Source organism: Labeo rohita, chromosome 3 (assembly GCF_022985175.1).
Source record: "Labeo rohita strain BAU-BD-2019 chromosome 3, IGBB_LRoh.1.0, whole genome shotgun sequence".
In the NCBI taxonomy this organism is placed as follows: domain Eukaryota; kingdom Metazoa; phylum Chordata; class Actinopteri; order Cypriniformes; family Cyprinidae; genus Labeo; species Labeo rohita.
The window spans coordinates 27,246,811-27,269,173 of record NC_066871.1 but is presented as its reverse complement, the minus strand read 5'-3'; the positions used below and the strand labels follow the sequence as shown (position 1 = coordinate 27,269,173).

Below are 22,363 nucleotides of genomic sequence, written 5' to 3'. Positions count from 1 at the left end.
AGTGCTTTATCACTCACATATATGGAGCTGTTCCAGCTTGATTAAGTCCCTAGTCAAATTACCAACAAATTCACTCATCCCTGATGTAGCAGTTTATAAACTGCATTTAGAAATGTTTTTGTTACTGTCACACCAAGTAAAGAGCAATGGAAAAGTTGAAATCACCACCAGACACTAATATTTTCATTTGTTGAGTTCATTCTTTGTTTTGTTTTCTGGGAAAGACTTTACAGTTTTTCTCAGTCGCTTTGGTGCATTTCTCACAACACTATTTACATTTGCACAACAGTTAATGCATTTCTCAAAACAATTAGTACAAACTGCAAAACCTAGCTGATAACCTGCAAAAGCGTGTCACTTGCTCAAAATGGATAGCTCATTCCTCAAAAGCAAGTATTCATGTCAATGAAATGTCAGTGTCATCAAGATGAAAAGTCCTGACACCATTGTTTATGAACAAGATAGTCAAATGGCTTTGTCATGTTTTCATTATGACAGTTTACTCTGTAAATTTTTTCCAATGCAAAAAAGTCAGATTTTGGTGACACTTCCTGAAAGTGCTCAAGACAGCACTATACTATTTGCACAGCCATTTGAAAACTACAGTAAAGTTAGACATTACTGTATTTAGTGAGGTATCTGAGTACAAGACACTGAATATGTATGTTTCACATTTTTACTGCATATGCTCTTTGCAGTTCTAATTTATTCAAAGCATTGTGCAAACGAATAAATACACCCTTATTTACAACAAACATAAACTCCCTTTGGGTAGAGCTGTGCACAACTGTAAACAATATTGCAGTACATATTGGAACTGAACCTACAACATACATAGGTCTGTAAATCATTCATGCACATTTGCAGAAATTATTCAATTTAGAAGACATTTTTAGGAAAAAAAAAGATTTAAAATTTTTTATAAAATTTGCTTGACAGATTTTGACAACTAGTTCAACATTTTTGTATGTAATGACTCAAGCAATGAAATGAGGACTATTAGTTTTATATGGAATGACTATTCAGCATTCACAAGTTTAGTTAATTTTGACTGACATGACATAAGCAAATGATAATGTTATAAAACAGCAGAGAGTTGTATGAAAGCAATTGATGCATGTCCAAAAGCATTTGCAATTTGTTGGAAGGAATGAGAAACTGATACTATGATGTGCACAAATGACTAAATGTTGTGGAGGTTAAAGTAAATGTTGTGCAAATGTAAATAGTGTTGTGAGAAATGCACCAAAGTGACTGAGAAAAACTGTAATACTAACACAGACAAGTAGTAAACAAACAAACCAAGAATGAACAGGAATTAGGAAGCTTCTGACAGAACTCAAAACTTCAACCTGACTGGTAAAAATAACCGAACAGCCCAGAGAGAGCCTTGAAACAATGTGACTCCAACTTGCATTTTAAAAAAAATTGTGAACTCAACCCAAACACTTACTGCAGGGAAGGAAACACTCTTTCCATTACTCTCTCTTACTAACTTCCTTTCGTCTTTGCCTTTTGCTCATGGCAATATTGATTGAGCATCTGAGGGTGAATGGCAGCTCCATAGATCACACAAGCAAAGAGGACACAGAGGAACTGCTACACGGTGAGTCATCTGCCTCCTGTAAACCTCCATATCCAGCCGGTTTGATCAACCACACAATTGCCTGAAGCAGATCTGATGGTCTGACGAGACAAATAGAAGGTTGTCAGTTCTTTCTCAGCCAGCATAGCCATTTCTGTGAGGACAAGTACTGAACAATGCTGGAAAACAATGCAGCATTGTGACAGTCTTTAAAGAGTGCTGAAATATTTGTTAAACAACTGCTGTGCAATTAGGAGCAAGAGTACGATGAAGCGACCTAAAGCAGGACAAGATGAATTTTACTCCTCTCTACTCTTCATCAAGTAGGACAAAAGGATTTTGTCCTGCTTTTGGAAGTGGCATGTCATCTTTTCTGACATGCAGCACTTAAAGTATGGCAAAAAAAAATATTATAAAATAAACACATAAGTGCACATAAATAAAAAACTAACAGTTCTTCCTGGTACTCAAATCTGAATGGCTGAGAGACTTTTCTAGGTGTCCATTATTCTAGTGATAACAGAACTGCAACCTTTTCACTGTTTGTATAGTATGACAAAGATATCGCTGCCCCCAGTGAACATTCAAATTAATGTTTTATTGTGAATATGAGATTGAAATAAGGAATAAATGCTGTATCAGTTGCAGGTAATCACACTCACTCAGTTCATCTCTCTCTCATAATACTCCACATAATACAGCAAGCTTTTAATACAGTAATACAATAAGCTTTTAATGAAGCAACTCAATGTTCTTTCGTTACTAGTTCTAAAGTGACGTTTTTGAAATCCTGCTGTGAAACAATGTAGGAAAGCTGACAAAATGCGCACCGCTACGTACAGAATGTTGTCACAGCTCCGTTTCTCTCGCATGCTCCACCGGTGACCCATGGAGAGCAAATGTCACTTAGCATAATGAAAAAAGACCCTGCTCAGCTGTCACTGAACTGGCTTTCTCTATACCTGTCATAAGAGCTTGCTGAAATGCCGCTGAATTGCAGCCTTTGCAAAAAAGCCCAGGCAATAAAAGAGTCTGTCAAGGTCAGACAGAGACTGACAATGCCTAAAGGAGAGCAAGAAAAGAGAGGCAGGGAGAGCGAGAGAGATAGACATGAGAGAGAGAGGAGGGATGAGAAGTTATGTCATGTCATGTAAAACCCTCCTCCCACTGTGGGAGTATAATTAACTTTCACACACTTGCCCTGAGGTGGCAACTCAGAAGCTGAGGCTTTTCGCTTCACATTTCTCTCAAGGGTCGTTATATGCTAAAACAAACCTTTTATACAATATTCTATTTTTAAACCATAACATGAAGGCACTACATTGGGCAGTAGTAAATGAAAATGACTGTGGAAATTCAATATTTGATCTAAATACTGTGCACTAAAGTGAGATCAATTGAACCCAAAAGATCCTTGCTCTGACAAATTACTCACATGCTCATTATTCTTTATATAGCTAATTACACATATTGTATAGCACTAGGAAGTAATGAATGAAAATGAGCAAGTTTGGATGCTGTGTGCCAGAAAGCACTCAAATGAACCCAGAAGATCTTTGCAGTGTCAAAAATTGTTCACTTACTCATTAATCATTATTAAGTAGGGGTGCAACGATACATGTATTTGTACCGAACCATCACGGTACGGACATCTCGGTTTGGTGCATAAGGTCGTACTACGAATACAGGCAATTCAACCTCAATCCAGAAGGGGGTGCCTGCGGTAATGCAACTCTGTTTGATAACCGGCAGCAGAAAAACAGCGAAAGCCAGGAGTTGTGCACTTGAAAACAAAGCCCACTAGACAGTGACCATGTGCTGATTCTAAACGCGCCTCTCACTGACAAATGAGTATACTTTAAGGCTTGTGCACTCATCTGTTTGCAAAATGGAGCTTTGTGCTCCTGTATCCTACCTCTCTCATTCGGCACCAAATTTTTTTGAGTCCAAATATTCCATAATATTTCCATATTTGCAATGCATCTGAATGCTAAACTATTAGGTAATTATAGGCTTTGTACTTCAGTCGCGTTCCAACGGTGACACAGAGGCGGTCGTGCTTATGTTTGGTTCACTGTATTTTATTTTGATAAAGTACCAACTGCACTGTCATGTTAGTAGTGCTGAAAGCCTGGAACTCATATGTTTTGTGTGTGTGTGTGTGCCTGCGCGATCACTTCAGCTGTTTCCTTATACCAGCAGAATCAAATTAAAACACTCCATTTATTGTCTTATTAATAATGCAAAACTGTGAAAGGTCTACTTTTATTTGTGTACACTCACAATGAAAAAAAAAAACAACAACATTGTGATTTTGTAACACAGTGTGGCTTTCTGCTATTTGATTTTCCTTTCTGTGAACAAATTAAGCATCACAAATCACAAAAATTAATGGAACCTCAGCATCTATAGACTACGTTACGTATCGCACTTTTTTCCCCTTGTTTATCTGTTAACTAAATCAAGTATATTTCAAGTATTTATTCCTTGTACGCATTTACTGCAGATTTTTTTATATATAACATTATAATTAAATAAAATATTTCATATTTTCACATCTAGGTGGAAAAACATTTTAATTTATAATACTGTGAGTTCAAAATAAATGAAAAGAATCTAGCATAGTAGATTTGTCGCTTTTTCCCCCGTTGTACCGAAATTGTATCGAACCATGACCCCTGAACCGAGGTACGTACCGAACCGTGACATCTGTGTACCGTTACACCCCTACTGTTAATTTAACAAAAACAGATGAATGTGTTCAGATGCTGATCTAAATAAAAAGTTTCAGAATTAAATTCAGAAATAATTTTAAATAAATAAATAATTACATAAACACTGTAAACACACATTGCTTCTGTTGGTTAATATTTCTGTCAATAATGATTAAAATGAGAGGAAAATAAAAATAACAATCAACACATACAATATTTTCAAAGCATACAATATATTGGCCTTTTTTATGCCCAACCAACCATCCCCATTCAGTGAACATGATACCATGATCAGATTTACATGCAAGGGGAAATTCTGGTTGAGAGGTTGATTAACTGGCTCAGGTGTGTTCGATTAGAGTTCATTTTAGAGGAAGATGGATCTCCATAAGCATAACTGAGCACTACTGATCAAAAATGATGAGAAAATGCTCTATTTTGCACACTACTGTTGCAATTTAGTGTGGAAGATTACGCTTCAAACAAGCATGTCATTGTCTAAAATCTATTCTAACCAGTGCCTACTTCATACATTCAAAAAAAGAGGATACTGTAGTTTTGAAATGAATAAAGCTACTTATTGGCATGCACATTACTAGCATATTGGTTTCTTTATTAGTACTTATAAAGCACATATTCTGCATGACCATATTATACATCCCTAGTTCTACCCAATACCTAAACATAACAACTACAGGGGTTGGACAATAAAACTGAAACACCTGTTTTTTTAAAAAACAATTAGTACGTTGTTGAGCCTTTTTGTGCCCAATGCAGCATCATTTCATCCTGGGAATGACAAATATAAGTCCTGCACAGTAGCCAGAAGGATTTTAAGCTATTCCCCTCTTGCAAAAAAAAAAAAAAAAAAAAAAAAAAAGTGGCCAGGTCACTACGTGATGCTGGCGTAGGAAAACTTTTCCTAACTCGCTCTTCCAAAACATCCCTCAATAATATTCAGATCTGGTGACTGTGCAGGCCATGGGAGATGTTCATCTTCACTTTCATGTTCATCAAACCACTCTGTCACCAGCCTTGTTGTGTGTATTGGTGCATTATCATCCTGATACAAGGCACTACTTTCAGGGTACAATGTTTGATCCATTGGGTGCACATAGTCAACCTTCACTCTCTGCTCTTACTGGTGCAGTGTGCAATCAGTAAAGACTGGCCACCAGGCTGTGCAAACATATCCATGAAACCTCCAACACTATATTGGCCAGTGTTTCAGTTTCATTGTCCAACCCCTGTACCTTGCTAAGTATTAACAAGCAGCAAATTAGGAGTTTACTGAGGCAAAAGTCATAGTTAATGGTTTGTTATAGCAAGAATTGGACCTTAAAATAAAGTGTGACCAGTATATCTAATAATTGTGGTAACACTTTATCTTAAGGAGCAGTTCTCAAAATTAAATAGCTGCTTCCATGATAGTACAAATACATCACTGAGACATCTATCTGACGTCTGCATTTACATCTAGAAGACATATTTTTTCCATTGTCTGCTCATCTGCAGTCAGATGTCAAATAGATGTCTATATGTCTTTCAGATGTTTATGATTTAGAATGTATGTAAAACGGACATCTTACAGACGTCTGTCAGATGTTTGTACACAGCAGATGCTTTCCAGATCAAGTGATCTTTAACAGACATCTTGCAGATGTACGTGTGCTATCTACATATGCAAACACATGGGCTGTTTATTAGCATATTTTAACATCTTATTCTGCTTGAAAATAACTGCTTTCTGTTTAAATATATTTTAAAACGTAATTTATTCCTGTGATGAAAGCTAAATTTTCAGCATCAATTCTCCAGTCTTCAGTGTCACATGATCCTTCAGAAACCATTCTAATATGCTGATTTGCTGTTCAAGAAACATTATTATTATTATTATTATTATTATTATTATTATTATCAACATTTAAAAGAGTTGAGTACGTTGTTTCAGGATTCTATTTCAAAATTGTACTGTTTTTGCTGTACTACGGATCAAATAAAAGTAGGCTTGTTTAGCAGAAGAGACTTCTTTAAAAAAGAAAAAAAAAAAAACATTAAAAATCTTACTGTTAAAAAACTTTTGACTGGTAGCATCTATTAATAAGCAGCAAATTAGGAGTTTGTTCAGGGAAAACTCTTGAATATGAGTTCCCTATTCTAAAGTGTTACCATAAATGTTTTATCACATGTATATTTTGCACAACTACTCAGTAAAACTCATTGGGGTTACAAGTAATTAGCCTCTATAGCAGTACAGTTGTTAGAAATGAATGTTTAAATTGAAATTGCTGTGATTCATGTTTTTTTTTTTTTGTTTGTTTGTTTTGTTTTTTGTAATCAGCAGATGTGTAGCATTAAGCATCAAGATCTGACCTATTAACTGAACTGTATGTACTACATAAAAGACAACATCTGTTGTTTGTTTCACAGAACACAGAGAGATAAGTAAAAAATATAACAGTGTGCATTTGTGTAATTGCTCAAATGCACATTTTCCCTCCAAATTCAAGGTAGTAATTTACTGCGTGGCATCTGACATGAAGTCATTTTAACTATACAAAAGATGATTTAAACAATACCAATACCAATAGGCCATTTTAACAGCCTATTTCCTCTTTCCTACTATTTTCTTCTTTTCTAACTTTACTGAGGCTTCTTATATTTCCACCCGCAAAAGTTCTCTAACAAACCAATACTAGATGTGGTTCACCTTAAATGTAGTCAAGGCCAGTTGCTGGGTTTAAAGCTCTTTAAAAGAATTTAAAAGATAATTTAATGTTAAAGTCAATGGTAATGAATGCACATTCTTTTCATTACTGTTAAATAAGGCTGTGTCATGATCTTTAGAAAAGAAGACTCACTAAATAAACAATTATATTCAATTCATTTAAAGCCTTCAATGTCACTAAATCCAATAATAATAAAAAACTGCATTGCTGCAATTAATCAGTATATTTTTCAAAACTCTTAATTTTATCACAGTCTTTTATTCAAAACCTACTACTGTACTCATTAGAGCTGTACTGAACATGTTTTTCACCACAAAAAATACACAAACTTAGTTTTCTTAGTTTACAGACTAATTTTCCTTCAAATGAGTTCTTTACTCTTTTTCAAGGTTTTTTTTTTTTTTTTTTTTTTTTTTACAATTTTCTGCATATTTTCAGGTAACTTGGTCCAATACACTTTCAAAATTTAGTTAACATTGAACTTTTCATTTGCACCTGTCCTCATTTATTTTTATTGTTTTATTTTTTTAAGTATTTTTTTTTTTTATCCAACTAATCTTCACTGTAAGCCCGGATTTTGTATCTAATTAAACCATTTAATTACAATTGAACACAATATTTAAGTTTTACTGCATTGCTTATAAAATATAAGTAGATTCTACTAATTTGTAGACATATTTGAACCTGTGAATAAACTTAAGTTAAATTAACTCGTATTATGAAATTTATCTCCTGACCACGCCTCCTCCACCGGTGCTGCGAGTAACAGCGCCATTTTGTCACTGTGATTGTGTATGAATTTAAGCTGTGGATGAATGTGGAAATTTAGATTTAGATAGTTCTATTGGCATTGTTTTCCGCCATTTATCTTTTATCACGTCCCTCGAGAAACTCTTTGTGATCGGCAAAAGTTGTTGTTCGTCTAAACGACGGGACATTTCTCATCCGTTGATAGCTAGTGTTCTCACTCGCCTGCGCTTGAACCCCTGACTGGCGAGTTCGACTAACATTTTTTGCCTTTTTCTTTCAATGATTTCTTTTTCACTCGAGGAGCTGTTGTTTGTGAGGAGTGTAAATTTAGTTTTACTCATACAGTAGCCGCGATTCCAGCCGAGGAGCGACAAAGGTGGAGCTAATATGGTGAGTGCAGTACGTTAATGTACCACGTTTAATTTAGACATGGCTATTGTTTGAAAGCGTAAGTTTTCGTTAATTAGCGGTATAAATACAAAGGCGGATGAATATACTTCTGTTCTATCTAGGTTCAGAGTCCTCTTAACGACTATCTTGTTTTGGAAGAAAGAAGAAATGGAAGAGATGCTTTGAAAGTGTAAGTATGATCCTAATAACTGATAAGAGAGCACTGCTATTTACACATTTTCCTCCTGGTTTCACAGACAAGGCTTAAGGCCAGTCTCAGAATAAAATAACATGTTTAATAACATGACAAGGAGTCTTTACTGAAAATACCTTGTAATGACATATTTTAAAATATGTCAGTGCCATTTTTCTTTTCTCAAGATGCACACCAGTAAAGCTTTTAAGGTGTTTTTATAAAAGCTATTTAAGTATCTTAATTTAACTAAGGCCTAGTCCTGGCTTAAGATAAGCCCTGTCTGTGAAGCCCTGTCTGTGAAACCCTGTCTCTTTGTTCAAACATGGAAATTATTCAAGAACAAAACAATTTCCTTGTTCACATTTATGCCACCTTCACACCAAAGTTCAAGATCAACTGTATGTCGTGGGTTAACTGAGACCTGTTCTGAGGATGATCACTTTGACTAGCACAGTGTGTGTCAGAAGATTATTCATAATGATGATGGTGTGAGTCTGTCCTGCACTCATTCCTGTTGTTTACAAGCTTTCCTGAATAACACCGATCTTCCTGACCATATGCCAGTAGTGTTTGTATGTGGATTTTACTTTAAATATTCTGTAGATGTACAATTAAACGTAAACCCTAAAGTCTAATTACCATCTGTAAACTGGAAATTTTCTGAGAGCTGTACCACCTAACCACTGTATCTGACTGCTCCAGATTAATTTAGACATTGATAGTGTTGCCATAGAAAAGCGCAATTCCCAGTCTATTGACATGAACAGCTCACAAGCTGAACATCACAATGTTGTCCTCTCAGAATTAAAGTAATTATGACATGGTGTGAAGGCAGCATATGACTTTGAGTATTTAACAACAGCATTGTCTAACTGACTTGATAATGTATTTGTCGTTCTGTTTCTTCCTCTGTTAGGAGGCAGCTGACAAGACAGACTTCAGTAAGAATCCTCAGCGTTGATCAAGAAAGTTCACAGCTCACCTCATCTAGAGTGGGAATCATCTTGGAAGAAAGCTTGGTAATGGATGAACTGACCAATCTCAGGCCTTCTATGTCCATTGTTTTCAGACTGATTTCCCTGCCTACACCTGGACTATCCTAAGTGTATGAAAAGTATTTTATATTTTTTGTCGGGAAAAGGTGAGCTGACACCTAAAATTCAGTATTGCCAATAGTGTGAACTCAGAGTGTGGAAAAAACATATCGTTTTGATGCTGTTTGTTGCGATTCTGAGGAAAACTTGTTTGTGTGCTTAACGATAAGTTAATTTGTTGAACTAGTATCTTTTTGAACTTTTTTTTTTGTCCCATGTTTTATGGGGAAATGTTTTCAGGATATGAAAAAATGGTTTTGTTGTGTTTTCAATTGAATATTTGTAATTGAATCGATTTAAAATAAAAGGGAAAATTGCATTAATGTTCCTTTATTTGTTTGCTTTTTTCTTAATTTTCTAGGTTAACAAATTGGAAAAATAAAACATTTGATATAGATTTAACTTGGAAATTAGTATATTTGACTTAAATATAATAGTTATAATAATTGCAAATGAAATTATGTTACAAAACATTTTAAGTTAAATGAAATGACCTTTGTAATTCATATTACAAAACATTTTAAGTTAAATAAACTTTACATTACTTAAATTTTTTAGGGCAACCAGTTTCCTCCAATTTTTTAAGTAAATTCAACTTATCCGGGTTTAGAGTGTTAATGGTTAATCAACAATATATATACATACATATATATATATATATATATATATATATATATATATATATATATATATATATATATAAATACACATGTTCAGTTGTGCATGTAGCCTGAACATCTGATCATCTGAACATTATCTAGTAACCACAACATATGTTTACCATTAACATTCAAAGTGTTTGTGTGTATGCTAGAATGGGCTTTGTGAAGGAATCACTTTGTGGGCAAAAACCCATTAGAGATCATGACGATAGGCAAGTACATGTCTGTAAATATAATTTACAGTACTGACAGTATACTCTATTCTACTGGCATAATGTTGGTGTCATTAGATATTACAAACATTATGGATTTATCGTCAGTTTGTTTGGGTAATGCAAGTGCATTTTGTAATGTGATGACTGTACATTGCAGTACTGTAGCATTTTTCATTGATTTGAAATATGGATCTTGATTGTTTGCTATTGATTTAACTAATATCCACTTCTTTAATCTCTCTGACAAGCCTCATTTCCACAAAGACATTGATTGCTTCATCTCCCTTGGAGTCTATGCTGTTCTGTGCTGACAAACTGGCAGTTTGTTGACTGGCAATTCTGTGATTAGTTATTTGATGTGTTTAATACTTTACAAACAGACAACAAAACTTAAAAATTAAAAATTAAAAATTAAAGTACATCAAAATGCTTGTTGATTAACCAATAAAACCACTTGGATTAACTGATGGTATGATTTGTTCAAATGACTGAGAATAAAAAGTTTGTTTTTCCAGATAAAACAGCTTTTTTGATTATCTATTATGAAATTAGTTTCAACATCAGTTCAAAAATACTAACAAAAAAAGACATCTTTATTCCAGTCTATTTTTTCTTTAATTTAAACATCTTATTCCACTGGGGAATGAAAAAACATGAGAAAGGCTGATATAAGAGCACAGACTGTGTGCAATGCACTGTGAATATTGTGTATGTTGCTTATTTGCAATACTCACTGCCTGAAGTGCTACAATATGCTGCAGCCAGGGGACTAAAAATCAATCGTGCTATCAGCTCCAGTGAATCTTAATACACTAATCAACTAACCCAGCATCTATGGGTGTAGGGCCATTCCTTAATGTGTATGAGAAAGTATGTCAAATAAATAAAACATGTGCAATCCAGTGGCAGCAAGAATGTTCCAAGCACCTGCTTTATTACATATTGCACTGTCTTTCTAAGCTTTGTTCCAGGTGCAGGAGAAAAATGAATTATTATTAAGGATAAAACAGTGCAAACAAATCATTACTCATGAATTCTCTGGCTGTTGGCCGCCCACCTGTATTCTCGTATATATCATCTTTAATAATGACTTTGGCACTAGACTTCATTCTCTCTATCTCCTGCTCTCTCAGATTTTTCCTCCGCTTTGGATTCTCTTTTCCTGTCTAGTTTACATGTGTTTCGAGGAATATGACCAACGGACATACTCTCATTGAGAGCTTTGGCTCCATGAGAACAGTCAACACTTTCATCTCCAAAATATTAATTAAATTGAGGATTAAAATTTCATTCAGTTTTAATGTCTATAAAGCTTTAACCCATCTCACCTACCATTTCTAACACTTAAGACCTGCAAAGACTTGTGAATCTGTAGCCAGAAAGAAAGAAAGAAAGAAAACAAATTTGGAAGGTGGGAACGTGGATACAATAAACAATAAAACTAAGCAAGCAAGGAAGGAAGGAAGGATAGGGAAGATACAAACAATAGTAAAGTAAAGAAAAAACAAAGAAGGAATGGTAAAAACAAATTTGAACAGTAGGGAAGATGTAAGAAACAAAATAAAAGAAAGGAAGGAATGAAGGAAAGAAGGAAGGAAGAAAGGAAGGAAGGAAGGACGAGAAGACAAAAAGGACAAACAAATTAATGAACAAGAAAGAAGGAAAAAAAAACACAAAAAGGAACAAAAACAAAGGGAAAGATGAAGAGAAGGACTGAAAGATGAAGAGAAGGATGGAAAGATGAAGAGAAGGATGGAAAGAAGAAAGGAAGATTAAAAGAATAAAAAAGGTAGAAAGACACAAAAGAGAAGACAAAAAATGAAAGAAAAGCTAAAGAAAAAAGAAAAAAATACAAAAATGAATAAAAGAAAAGGCTGGAAGGAAGGAAGGAAGGACAAAAAGAAATAAGGGAATAAAGAAAAGACTTGAAGGAAGAAAGCAAAAGGAAGGAAGGAAGGACGAGAAGACAAAAAAGGACGGACACAAGAATAAAAAAGAAAGAAATAAATAATGAGAGGACACAAAAAGGAACAAAAAGGGAAAGATGAACAGAAGGATGAAAAGAAGGAAGGAATTTTAAAATAACAAAAAATGGTAGAAATACAAAAGGGAATAAAAGAGAAGACAAAGAAAGACAAAAAAGGAATCAAAGAAAAGCTAAAGAAAAGAAAAAAAGAAAAGGCTGGAAGGAAGAAAGAAAGAAAGAAAGAAAGAAAGAAAGAAAGAAAGAAAGAAAGAAAGAAAGAAAAGAAAAGAAAAGAAAAGAAAAGAAAAGAAAAGAAAGAAAGAAAGAAAGAAAGAAAGAAAGAGGAGGAAGGAAGGAAGGAAAAGAAGACAAAAAGGACAAAATAATGAAAAAGAAAGAAGGGAATAAAGAGGACAAAAGGCAAAAACAAAAGAAATAAAAGGAACCAAAGAAAAGACACAAAAACTAAAGAAAATACACAAAAATGAATGAAAGAGAAAGCTGGAAGGAAGGAAGGCACAAAGGAAGGAAGGATAAAATAATAAAAAGAAAGGAGGGAATAAAGAGAAGGCATGAAGAAAGAAAACAAAGGAAGTAAGGATAAAGAAAGAAAGGAATAAAGAAAAAAGTAAAGGGACGGAAGAATAAAATTGGAAGGAATCTTAAAAGGAATGAAGGAAGGAACAATGTAAGGAAGGACAAAAAATAAAAAAGAAAGAAAAGAATAAATAGAAGACTAACAGAAAGAAGGGAGAATGAAAGAAGGCAATGTGACAATGTTTCATTACATAAAAGCGACACCTCCGTCCACGGGGAGCATTTATAACTTGTCTCTAAGGAACACTGCAACACTTTTGTCACAGCAGTGAGTCTCTCTCATTACTGCTACACACACACACACACACGCTAACACTGGCAGAACAATTAGTGAGCTTGTTAGCAATGGTAAAAGATATCTTGGTAGCATAGACCAGCTCAAAAACTGACCTACATGCAGCCCAACACACACAGGCCAATTTAGCAGAGGCGCACACACTCCCCTCCCTCTGTCCCATACACACACAAACATAAATCTAAAAGCTTGTTCTGTAGTGCAGCTCTCAGCTGTCAGCTCGGTTGTGACGCTCAGGCTGCCGCTGTTTCTACCAAGCAGTGCCAAATGTATACGTTCATCCAAAACATGACTTCAACACATCACAGACATTGAAAGTATCCCCAGCGACCTGTCATTGTTTCAACTCCAACAACATTGGCTTGACAAGTGATGCAAGAATATATGTGTCGAGCGACTAGGTCTTCTATAAAACAGGTACAAAAAAATAAACAGCTTGTGTTGTCGTAAACAGGAACAGACGGAGCAGTCCAGACGGGACGGGCGTGAACGTACGATTCGATGTGAGATGCTCGACACTTACTGGTGGTGTTGTATCGGACTCCGAGGAAGGTCTCCGGACAGGGGCGGGACACCACTTCTCCTGCACTGCTCCTGGGCCAGCATGTCCCAATGCCATCAATCGAAGTGTTACAGAACAAACCTAAGAGACAGAGGGAGAAGAACGACTTCAGATAGATTATGAATAGCACACATTTGGGCCCCCAAAAAACAATCATAAGTAGCATGGGTATATTTGTAGCAAAGGGCAAAAAATACAGTGTATGGGTCAAAATGATAATTTTTTCTTTTATGCCAAAAATCATTAGGATCCATGAATATATTTTGTAAATTTGCTACTGTGAATATATCAAAACTTAATTTTTTGATTAGTATTATACATTGCTAAGAACTTCATTTGGACAACTTTAAAAGTGATTTTCTCAATATTCAGATAGTTGTATCTCGGCCGAATATTGTCCTATCCTAACAAACCATACATAAATGGAAAGATTATTTATTCATCTTTCAGATGATGTATAAATCTCAATGTCAAAAATTTGATCCTTATGACTGGTTGTGTGGTCCATGGTCACATATTTGGTGAGATTTTGTTTCAGGCCTAAATATGAAGAAAACGGGTGAAGTTATAACTAAAAGTAACAGCGCTACTAACTAGTTATATTTTTCAGTAGTGTAGATGTATTTAAGCTGTTTTCATTATATTATACTTATATTAAAATAATGTTAATTGTGCTTCATGGGCTAAATTGATAGATTTTATTTATTTCAATAATATTACGCAAGAAAGTATGTTATGAAAGAAAGGAAAGAAGGAAGAAAGGATGAAAGAAAAAGAAAGAAAAAATAAATAAAGAAAAAAAGATAATTTTAGTTATTTTTGGTACATGTAGTATAATAAATTATACAAAATAAAAATGAGAAATAAAAAGTTTAATTTCAATGTTTATTTTATTTCAAGTAACAAGTAAAACATTTTTTATTTCAATTTTTCCTTTTTTTTCCTTTCTTTTTTTTTAGGATTTTAGTTTCCATTTTAGTTTTTTATAACCATGGAAATGAAGATTATATATATATAGCATCACTACTTTTAGTTATAATCCTCTGTTTATTCCTTTCCAGGGTAATTATCTACCAGATCTCATGACGAAAACGTACCTGTTTGAACTTTTTCGCAAGATGTGAAATACGTACCAATAAGTACATATCACTGCAGTTTCCAACAGAAATGAACATGGTAAAAGAGGCAAAGCACTTGTAATTGTTTTCGTACAGCTGTGATTACAGATCCATGTGTTTCGTTTTCCAAGTCTAACAAGCTTGCTCAGTTGCTCAGGTGGCAAAAGGACTCAGGATGCAGAATTCTTGGGTATGAATCCCATGAAAAACATGGCTCATGATAAAAGAGTTGAAAGATGAGCGATCGAAAAACAAGCTAAAACGGCATGCTTGCAATCGCTTTTTTTATGTCAATTTCGCTTTTTGTTCATACTATCAGGTGGGTTTAGGTGTAGTGCAGATGGTACATTATTTTACAATGTCATGCAGCATTTGAGTTATAACACCACTCAGTGGACATTTCACGTCAGAACTGTGGTGACACGTACAAAACCAACATCACATAAAATATACCATATGTATGTTATATCTGTTCTAGAGGGAAAAAACAAACAAACACACTTTTAGTGCCACTCAATGAATAATTCACATCGGATATGTCACGAAATGTACATGGATCTACATATTTCTCGTATTGTGGAAAGGTTTCCTGAGGTATGTTTTCATCAAAAAGGAAAAAAAGAAATCCTTGTTTCTTAAAATAAAATAAGTCAAAAAATATAAACAAATTCTGCTGCAATTACATAAAGCACAAATAATGTTTGTACTTGGGTGTGTAGATTCAATCAATGGAGGAAAAGTACAAAAATCAAAAAAGATCCGCGCACCAAAACAAGATGCAAAGTTCACGGTCCTTTGAACAAAAATTTATTACTGAGTTTTTGTTGTCAACTCTATGTAAATCTTCAGTAATAAATTTTTGTTCAAAGGACCTTGAATTTTGCATCTTGTTTTGGTGTAACAAGATGCAAAAGTTTAACTTTATTTTTCTCATTATAATTTTGTATCATTTAATGTACCAAAAATAGTGTAGTCAATAAAAGTGCCAAAAGAAAAGGTATTGCAGCAATGCAGTGTTACTTATTGGCAGCTGGAAGCATAATCTGATTAAACCAAATATTTACTAAACAAACACTGAAGATGATGTGCAGATCTTCGTGACTGCTGTTTCAATACTTGCTGAAATGCGCTGAGCTTTCCGCTACGTGCACAGAATCAATACCTGCCGTTTTAAATTGAGTCAATCAGCACCAAGTGTTTCCTATTACATACTGAACGCAGGAGATCATTTAACACTGGTTATTTTCTGTGTGGAGTCTGGGCAAGGATGAGTCTCACGTTTCCTAAAGAAATGTTATTTCTTAAGGAACTGGAGAGTAAACATTCAGAGGCCTTTGCATAAGCACTTAAGGCTATTAATGGTGATGGCTGCATGGGAGACACGTGGGATTCATGAAGATGGTTTCAATTGAATATCTCTTTATCCATCTTTATCTCTGTGGCTTTCTTCTGTGTGTTTGTGTGAGCCGTAGGGCACGCTCACAACATCTGAATTGGCCTCTTTTCCAGAATTCAGAGTTTTTGAACACATTGTTCTTTCAATCAAAAAGGATCCGTGGAGCCAAGCGGAGATTAAAAAGTTTTAAGAGTTCTTAATCTTCCCTGTAGACTTTCATATATGTCTTAATCCACTGCATTCTGGGAATATTTTTCGCAGAAAGAAATACATTTGACCATGGGACCATCTATTTGAACAAGCAATGGCAGACATAGGTTGTGTTAGGGAATCCTGTTTTAAAGCAGGTTATTTTATTTATCTGGTACAAAAATGACACACCACATCTTTCAAGTTCTGAATTTCCTTTTTTTATTTTTTATTAAAGCAGAATCCCTAGTGCATGCTATCATGGCCAAAATTGATTGCAGCATTTTAAGTAATTTCACATGTTGAAAGCCTACACTAAATATTTTTTTGGTAATATGACAGCCATGACCACTAGCTGAAACACTGCTTTTGTTTGCAGTTTGTCATATTTACAGATAAAGAGTGGAGCCTGAGTTGTAAACTGACCTGTAGTGTTGGTGGGACTAGACGTCTGATTCCACAGGATCAAAGTGCGAGCTGGGAAAAGAAAATAAATAAAGAAAGAAAGAAAGAAAGAAAGAAAGAAAGAAAGAAAGAAAAACACTTATTAATATCATACATATAAAGTACAGGGTCATGTCTCTTTCTTTTTTCCTTTTTAAATGTTTAAAATAAAATGACATTTTTAGTCACTCCTTTAAATAAATGAATAAGCAACTAAATTTTTTTTATAAAATGAAAATAGATTAAATAAAAAGTATTGGGAATATTGTGAAAAAGTAAAATAAGTTATTTACACTAAGCATCACACGTATACTGCAGTGCTTCATACACATCATACAATTTAATACAGGACTTTCTTCACAATAGGGCTTGAAACACCTTTTATTGCTTAATGACTGGTGGATGATGACAATTCTGGTTGAATGTGTGACACTTAAAAACGCTCACACATTCACTTGTTCTTGCATCTCAACACAAACTGCCTTCGGATTTAATTTACAGCACATATTTCTTTTTTTTTATTTTTTTTATGCATCAAAGCATCAAAGCTTGCAGATGATATCTATGTAAATAAAACAGGGTAGACAAATGTTGCTTTTGCAGACAGGGCTGTTTATAATATAATATAATATAATATAATATAATATAATATAATATAATATAATATAATAGCAGTGCGATATAGCTGTATATCAGCACAGCTAGGTAATCACACCATGCCGATATACAGCCACGTTGCATAGCTACTCGTTTGATTTGCTCTTATATTATATAATATTTTATATTTAATTTTCATATTATATATTATATATTTCAAGCAGTTAAACCTATTGAACTTACGAGTGTGATTTTGCGTTTAAACAGCAGTTCGATGGCACAAGCATGCAAATACATAAGAAACTTTAACGGAGTGTCTTTAAAACCCTCTTTTGTGCGGAACTACTTCCTACCACCATGGATTCAAATCTTAAGTTGACAGTTGAACAGCTGAGCCCAAACCTCTGTTACTAAAAACGTCACTTTAGAACTAGTAACAAAGGAATGTTGAGTTATTTCATTGAAAGTTTATTGTGTTACTGTATTAAAAGGTGTGTATTATGTGGAGAGATGGACTGAGTGAGTGTGATTACCTGCATCTAATACAGAGTTCATTTTTTAGCTCAAGCTCATATTGACAATAAAACATTAGTTTGAATGTCCGCTGAGTAAAGCGATATCTTTGCCATACTATCCTTTCATCTGTTAAGGGTGATTTCTGATGACAGCGCTGCTCAGTGCATTTGTTGGGTGCGTCTTACAAGATGTTGTTGAAAGTAAAAATATTTTTTTTTTGTTTACAACCCTATTTCAGTCTCTTTTAATATAAAAGTATTTTTCTTTTAATATAAAAGTATACTCACTTCATAAAAAGTGAGTCAGCACTCTTGTTGCCATCTAATGGCAAAACAATGAAACTAAAATCACCATCAATAAGCACACACCATTTTCCAAAACTAAATAATCATTTTAAATACTACTATTATTTATATTAAATATTATTTATTGCATAATAATATTTCATAAACAACAACAACAGCCATCATAAAAGTACAAAGGCAGTGCAAAGGCAGTGAAGCAAATTTTCAAATGGATTTTGTGTTTACTAACAAACTGCATATCTGAAGTCTAAACAAGTACATTCTAAAAAACTCTTAAAACTACATTCCGTGTCACAAAACGACGCATTATTTATAAAATTACAGTGGATTTAGGCGTCCACAATGACACTCGGTGGGAGAAATACCGCAAGCGTAGTGATACAAACGGTAAAACGGTTGGAGTTCTGTTATCACTAGAATATTACACTCCTCTCAGCCAATCAGATAATACAATATCATTTTTTTTTAATGATTCTGTCTGCAGGTTACATCATCTTTCTAAGTGAGTCATTAAATCATATACAACCAATTTATTCAAAACCACTAACTCATTCAGGAATAACCAAATGACTCTCTTTATAAGTAAGCCATTGAATCATTCACTCAGCTACTTCATTCAAAAACAACACTGATTCATTCAGGAAGACCACTAAAATGAACAAAGGTGATATTTCTCAAATAATTTAAACAAAAAGCTACAGAATATAATTTTATTAAAAAAAAAAAAAAACACACATTTTTTCACCATGCCCCCTGAGCTCTATGTACATACAGGAATATCTCTACCATCACAAAAGTTGAATTACACTGTTTATTTGATGCTTTGATGTGCGTCTGTGTCTTTAAAACAGTGCTGTCAGCACCAAACCAGAATGTGGGCCTATTTAGCAGAGATGTGAATGAAGCCACTAGGCAACAATATAATTTGTTTTCACCAGATTTTTTGTGTTTCTGTAATCAATCTGCTGTTTACAAGGTCTCATAACATCTAAACACTGCACAAAACATGTGTTGGAAAGCTTGCCTTTGATCATTTTGGATGATTAAAACAGACAAAGCAAACAAGATATAAAACGATTCTGAGTAACTTTTAACAGTACAATATAACTTTTTCTCTGTTTGTCAAGCAAACAAAATTTAAATATTTACTGTAGGGATTTCTGCACCTTTGCCTATGAAATCATGGTTGAATGTGTTTCTCTATTCACACTCCTGTCCGCTGTTCACCGAGATAAAACAAGCACACATCTATTAATCTTCTACTCACAAAAGCAACGGACAGTTCGTCTAGCTCCATGGCACTGAAGCAGAACACACGCACACACACTGGAACTAAAAACCCAAGCTCACATGTCACCGTGCCTGTTCATCCTCTGGCCCGGAAATAACAGGTGAACGAACAGGGATATCACTGCTGAATAATTCATAATGGATATGAGCAGCTCTGCTCTCCATGTCTTTTCAAATCGCAGAAACGGATGTGCAAAACAATGTGTTCTCAGTACCGTGCCGTAAACATATTTATTCGAAAATGAGGTTTCACCCTACGGAATGAAGTTTGTTTATTTGGCAGCACAATGAGGGACACTGCTGCAAATGTAATTCATCCTGACATCCATGATTTTTAGTTTTTAACGGAACAATATGCCTCTCAGGAAATAAACACATATGATCTCGACGTGCTTTATACAGGCTACCGCGCATCTCTCAGGGCAACAAAATAAAATAAAATAAATAAAAAATCCATTCTTGGAGACGATTGCGCTGATACTTTGGGCTTTCATAAATTTCTCAAAACATCTGCTCATCTGAGCAGCTGAATAAACATAATAATGGACACTCACCAAAAAACTCTGAATGCAATAATATGGCTAGGCAATAAATGTCTGCTCAAAATGCAAATGAATCAAGTTATAATCAACTCGTCCAAACAGACGAATAACAATGAAATGCTGAGCCACTTGAGAAGAACACTTATTTAATGCATATCCAGCAGAACGGGTTTTGTACTGAAAATCAAAAACAAGATGTTCAGCCTCTATTATGTTGTTTATGTTTGGCGTCAGACTACATGTGTTAGCAGTGCAGTGGAGTGACTGAATGATGCAGAGGACACCCATAGCTCACAGTGTGAACAAACAGAAATATTTGTGTGCAGATGTATTTGTGCTCATCTGTTTGTGTGCATATGAGAGAGACAGAAGTACGAGTGCACAAAAAAAAAGGCTAAACATATTTGCGGTCACACTTTCAGCTTTTGAGCTTACTTAAAACAAGCCTACATAATTTACAAGCATATTTTCCCAGGCCCGAAGCCAGCCTAGCGGATGGGGGGGGTTCTTTTTTTCCAAAAAGTGGACCTTTTTCAGTTCCCACCCACTTTGTATTTAACTATGAGGTTCAAATACTTCATTTTGTTGACTACTCATTCACCAATTTGTGCTGTATTTTCATGTGTGCTGGTATCTTAATAAGCATGATTTTTTGATTCACCAAAAATATTTACTACAATGTTGTCAAACTGCTTACCAAGATATCGGCTTGTTCAGTAAATATACACAAATACCCAAAGCAATAAGTTATCTAAGTAAATGAATGACATTTTTAATGCAATAAAATCACAGATTCTTTGTACGGACACATATCGAAATGGTGGGTGGACGTGTGTCCCTCTAGGGGGGTCTGGGGGCATGCCCCCCCAGGAGAAAATTTTACACATTTTAAAGTGAAATTCATTAATTTAGTGTACTTTAAGAACTCAAAAGTAAGAGCTCCAACCCATGTTCATTGTGCAAATGAAGTCTGAAAAAACGGTTCTAGAACTGCCCCTGGTCAGAATATACTGTGTTCTTCCTTGACCCATGCTACACCCTTCCACTGAGTTTTCTGAGCTCCCATTCTGGGCTCCTTTCAACCTCTGAGCCCTATGCAGTCTTTCCTCCTTTTCAAAATACAAATATCAAGAAAGGAATTTTATGCAGAAAAAAATATGTATCTAAATATTAAAAAAAAAAAAAAAAGACCTGCAGAAATAGAATTAATATGGAAAAAGCAAGTTGTCTAGTATTATGTTAAACTTATATCCTGATTTATAGCTCAGATAATGTTCATTATCAAAAACAGTAACATCTGTTAAAATTGCAACAACCTTATTTTTTTTTAAACTTTATTATGGACAGGACAGATCAGAAAGGACAGGAAGTGATATGTGGGGCGGGATCGGGAAAGGTCGAACTCAAACACGGGAAGCCCGGAGCACGCTGCCTAGAGGTCTTCACGAAGGACCCGAGACCCGAGGACCGGGGACCCGGCCCGGGACCCATACGGGTTCGGGTCTATATTTTAAATGGTCAGTCGGGTCCGGGTCGGGTCCCAATCTATTACCTCGGGTCCCGGGTCTGTTTAACATTTGTGTGTAATACCCGAATCGATCGGAGAACACCGCACCCGCCAGTGATCAGTGTCGGTCAGCACTTTGCGTGTGTTTTGTAACTTGCAACTTGTGAAATTAGGACGAGAAAAGTGTGAGCGGGAAATAAGGTGGGGAAAAAAAACATGCGTGACGCGAAGTTAACGCTAGTACTGCAAGCGGACGGTACCAAGCTGTCTCATGTGAATTCCTCCTTTAAGCTTCATAAGATTAACTAGGTGGAGCTTTAAGCATATGTTTTGCATTGTTTTCTTTTACTGAAGAAGAGACGCACCTATTGAACACGCACGATGGTGCAGTGCAGTCGGCTTTGTGCAACCCACTTCTAAATCCACTCTGACGCGCATCATTCAGTAGTGTCTTGCATTAGCCAAAATCATGATAGTCGACCACATAATATCTTATCCAACTGCACGTGAATAAACGCAAATACTCAATAAAAGCAAGACCGTTGCGCCAGCTTCCTTTGAAATATGATTGCGCCCGCGCCCGCTTCGTCCTGCTTCTTGACAGAAATGCCGCCTGCATGCGCGAGAGCATGTAACTCAGAGTGGTAACATGATAATTAATTGTTGATTACTAATTTGAATCAGTACATTATAACGAAAACAAT

General features: G+C 35.0%; 1 protein-coding gene and 1 long non-coding RNA gene across 3 annotated transcripts in view; one reads left to right on the top strand and one right to left on the bottom strand.

Annotated features, from left to right (window-relative positions):
• crhr1 (corticotropin releasing hormone receptor 1) overlaps positions 1 to 22,363 on the bottom strand; it is a 163,065-nt gene that overhangs the window by 84,677 nt on the left and 56,025 nt on the right. For both annotated transcript variants that reach the window (XR_007826355.1, XM_051102015.1), the window contains exons 3-4: positions 16,885 to 16,935; positions 13,717 to 13,836 (exon numbers count right to left, since the gene is read on the bottom strand). Coding sequence is in view for 1 of the 2 variants with exons in the window: in XM_051102015.1 (XP_050957972.1) it covers positions 13,717 to 13,836; positions 16,885 to 16,935 (171 nt within the window). In the remaining variant the exon portion in view is untranslated. The remainder of the gene's footprint in view (positions 1 to 13,716; positions 13,837 to 16,884; positions 16,936 to 22,363) is intronic.
• LOC127159112 (uncharacterized) lies at positions 7,597 to 9,662 on the top strand. Its single transcript, XR_007826359.1, has 3 exons — positions 7,597 to 8,168; positions 8,291 to 8,358; positions 9,281 to 9,662. It is a non-coding gene; the product is annotated as an uncharacterized LOC127159112 (long non-coding RNA).